At 44.5% G+C, this 2,411-nt stretch overlaps 1 protein-coding gene across 1 annotated transcript; it reads right to left on the bottom strand.

Moving 5' to 3' along the window:
• Positions 1–400: 400 nt before the first annotated feature.
• LOC103123949 (ubiquitin carboxyl-terminal hydrolase isozyme L1-like) lies at positions 401–1,463 on the bottom strand. Its single transcript, XM_060192072.1, has one exon. It carries the CDS (start codon positions 1,417–1,419, stop codon positions 748–750), a length of 672 nt encoding a protein of 223 aa, XP_060048055.1. The 5' UTR covers positions 1,420–1,463; the 3' UTR covers positions 401–747.
• Positions 1,464–2,411: the final 948 nt, after the last annotated feature.

The following is a 2,411-nucleotide window of genomic DNA, read 5'->3' on the forward strand; positions in this document are numbered from 1 at the left end:
ATCAGTTAACAAAAAGACAGGAAGGACGGCAGCTATGTCTCGATAGATAAGACACAGTTGGCTGAGGAAGCACAACATGGGGAGGTGAGGGCTCAAGGCATAAATCAACCTTTGGAATTTCATTAGTGGAATTAGAAGCCTTTAAGATAAGACAGTGTGGAGCAATTTCTTGGGGATAAATATGAAACATGAGAGTCCCACAAAAGTATGTAAAAAGCTTGGTGCAATTCAGAAAGTCCAAGGACAATGTATGGGTAGATTTCATACATTATAAATTTTGAATATTCTACTATTTAGGGAAGACACTTCCTAAGGCTACCCACGTGGGAAGAAAATGCTGTACTTTTTGCTTTTCTTTTATTTATTTATTTATTTAATTTTATTTTTTCTAATCAGCAGAAAAGTTTTATTTCTTTATTAAGGACAAACAAATCACATCCCAGTCCTTAACTGACAAACACAAACCAAAGAAGCCATTTAAAGCATTAGATAGTGAGGTATGAGACATACAGTGGGGAGAGGGCCATGGGGGGGATGCTTCACCATCTGAAGCTTACACCAAACTTTGCTGTCAACAGCTGAGCTCTGCTAGGGACTAGGTGAGGCTAAGGGTAAGAGCTTCTATCTGCAGAACGAAGGACAGCTGTGTGCTACAAGTACCAGAGCATCATAGAATGCATTGCTAGGGGTTGAGTTGCTTGTTGACGGGATAGGGGTAAAGAGGAGCTAGCTCCCTCGAGTAAGACATTAGGCGGCCTTGCAGAGGGCCACAGCAGAAAAGCGGACTTCTCCTTGCTCACGCTCAGTGAATTCTCTGCACACCTTGGCAGCATCCTGCATCAGTGAGTCCTCAGAACTGGAGCCATGGTTCACGGGGAAAGGCATTCGTCCATCGAGTTCATAGAGGTGGCCATCCACATTGTTGAACAGAATAAAATGAAAGTTCACCTTATCATCTACCCGACATTGGCCTTCCTGTGCCACAGCATCATGGGCTGCCTGAATGGCCTCATTCTTTTCAAAGCATTTTGCCCTGTCTTCAGGGGATAACTTCTCTGTTTCAGAAAGAAACTGTTTCAGGACTGATCCATCCTCAAACTCCAGCTTGTCTTGATTATTGGCCACTGCATGTATCAGTCCGATGGTTCCACAGGAGTTACCAATGGTCTGCTTCATAAAGAAGACTTTAGGACTGACTTCTTGTCCCTTCAGTTCTTCAATCTGTTTTTTCCTGAGGTTCTCATGCTGGGCTGTGAGGGGAAACAGCAGCAGCAGTGCACAGGCGGGCGCCGGCACTGAACCCAGCGACTCATCCTCCAGCCCCAACACGTCTACGAAGCGCCACTGGCTGGCGACCCCCAGCTGGGCCAGCACTTTGTTCAGCATCTCGGGGTTGATCTCCATCGGCTTGAGCTGCATCTTCGCAAGCCAGAGAACAGCCACCACCTAGGAAAGAGGAAAAACAGCCACTTTTCTTTTATTTTTAAAGCTTTACTTATTTATGCGAGAGACAGAGTATCAGTCAGGCACATGGGATGCTAGGTATAGAACTCAGGACCTCAGGCTCACCAAGTCCAACATTTTATCTAGTACACCACCTCCTCAGGCCACTCTGTTTACTTTTTCAAAGGGTTATTGTGAAAGTTAAACAAATAACTGCTCTCTCTCCCCCCTTCCCCTTTCTTTCCCAAGAATATATGCCTCACCAGTTTCCTTGAAGTTTCATCATTCTTCAGACAAATGAATATATTCCTAGGTTTCACTGCTCCACATAACTCTACGAGCGTGATACTTGTGCTTGGTAATGCGTATATTAAACTAAGTTTGACATTTCCTGGCCCCCCCAAACCACCTTTAATAGCACACTGAGTCAGGCAGCTGTCTATAGTGGGAAAATGTCCAATAAGATAATCTAACCATGGTCCTTGGTAGACATAAGACAATTATTGATAAACACTTGTGAAGGGTCAAAACTGGAATGGAAATGGTAAGAAAATGTGGAGCCACTGCCATTCCAAAGAACACATCAGTTGGTAGTAGTTACCAAGTAGGTAACTCTGAGACTGGCCAATGGAGCCATTAGGTAGAAGGAACAGGGACAAAGCATGCAGAAAATGAGGCTCTGTCTCTACTGCTTGAGTCTTTTCTCCTCCCTTTTACAACACAGAAGTCTTGACCCAGGAACTCTGAAATCTCCTCAGGACCCTGTATATTCTGGCAACTGCCATGTTCAACATCTCCACTTAAAATCAGCCAGGGCAGGTGCTTGTGGTAGAGCAGGGGATTTGTGTGCATCAGATCTCATGTTCCATCCTTGGCACCACTGGAATGATGTGCTAGTTCTTTTTCATCCTCTCTCCTGTGAATGGGTGAATAAATGGATGAAATTTAAAAACTGAGCTATCCCCACC

The sequence above is a fragment of the Erinaceus europaeus genome, chromosome 6 (assembly GCF_950295315.1).
Source record: "Erinaceus europaeus chromosome 6, mEriEur2.1, whole genome shotgun sequence".
In the NCBI taxonomy this organism is placed as follows: domain Eukaryota; kingdom Metazoa; phylum Chordata; class Mammalia; order Eulipotyphla; family Erinaceidae; genus Erinaceus; species Erinaceus europaeus.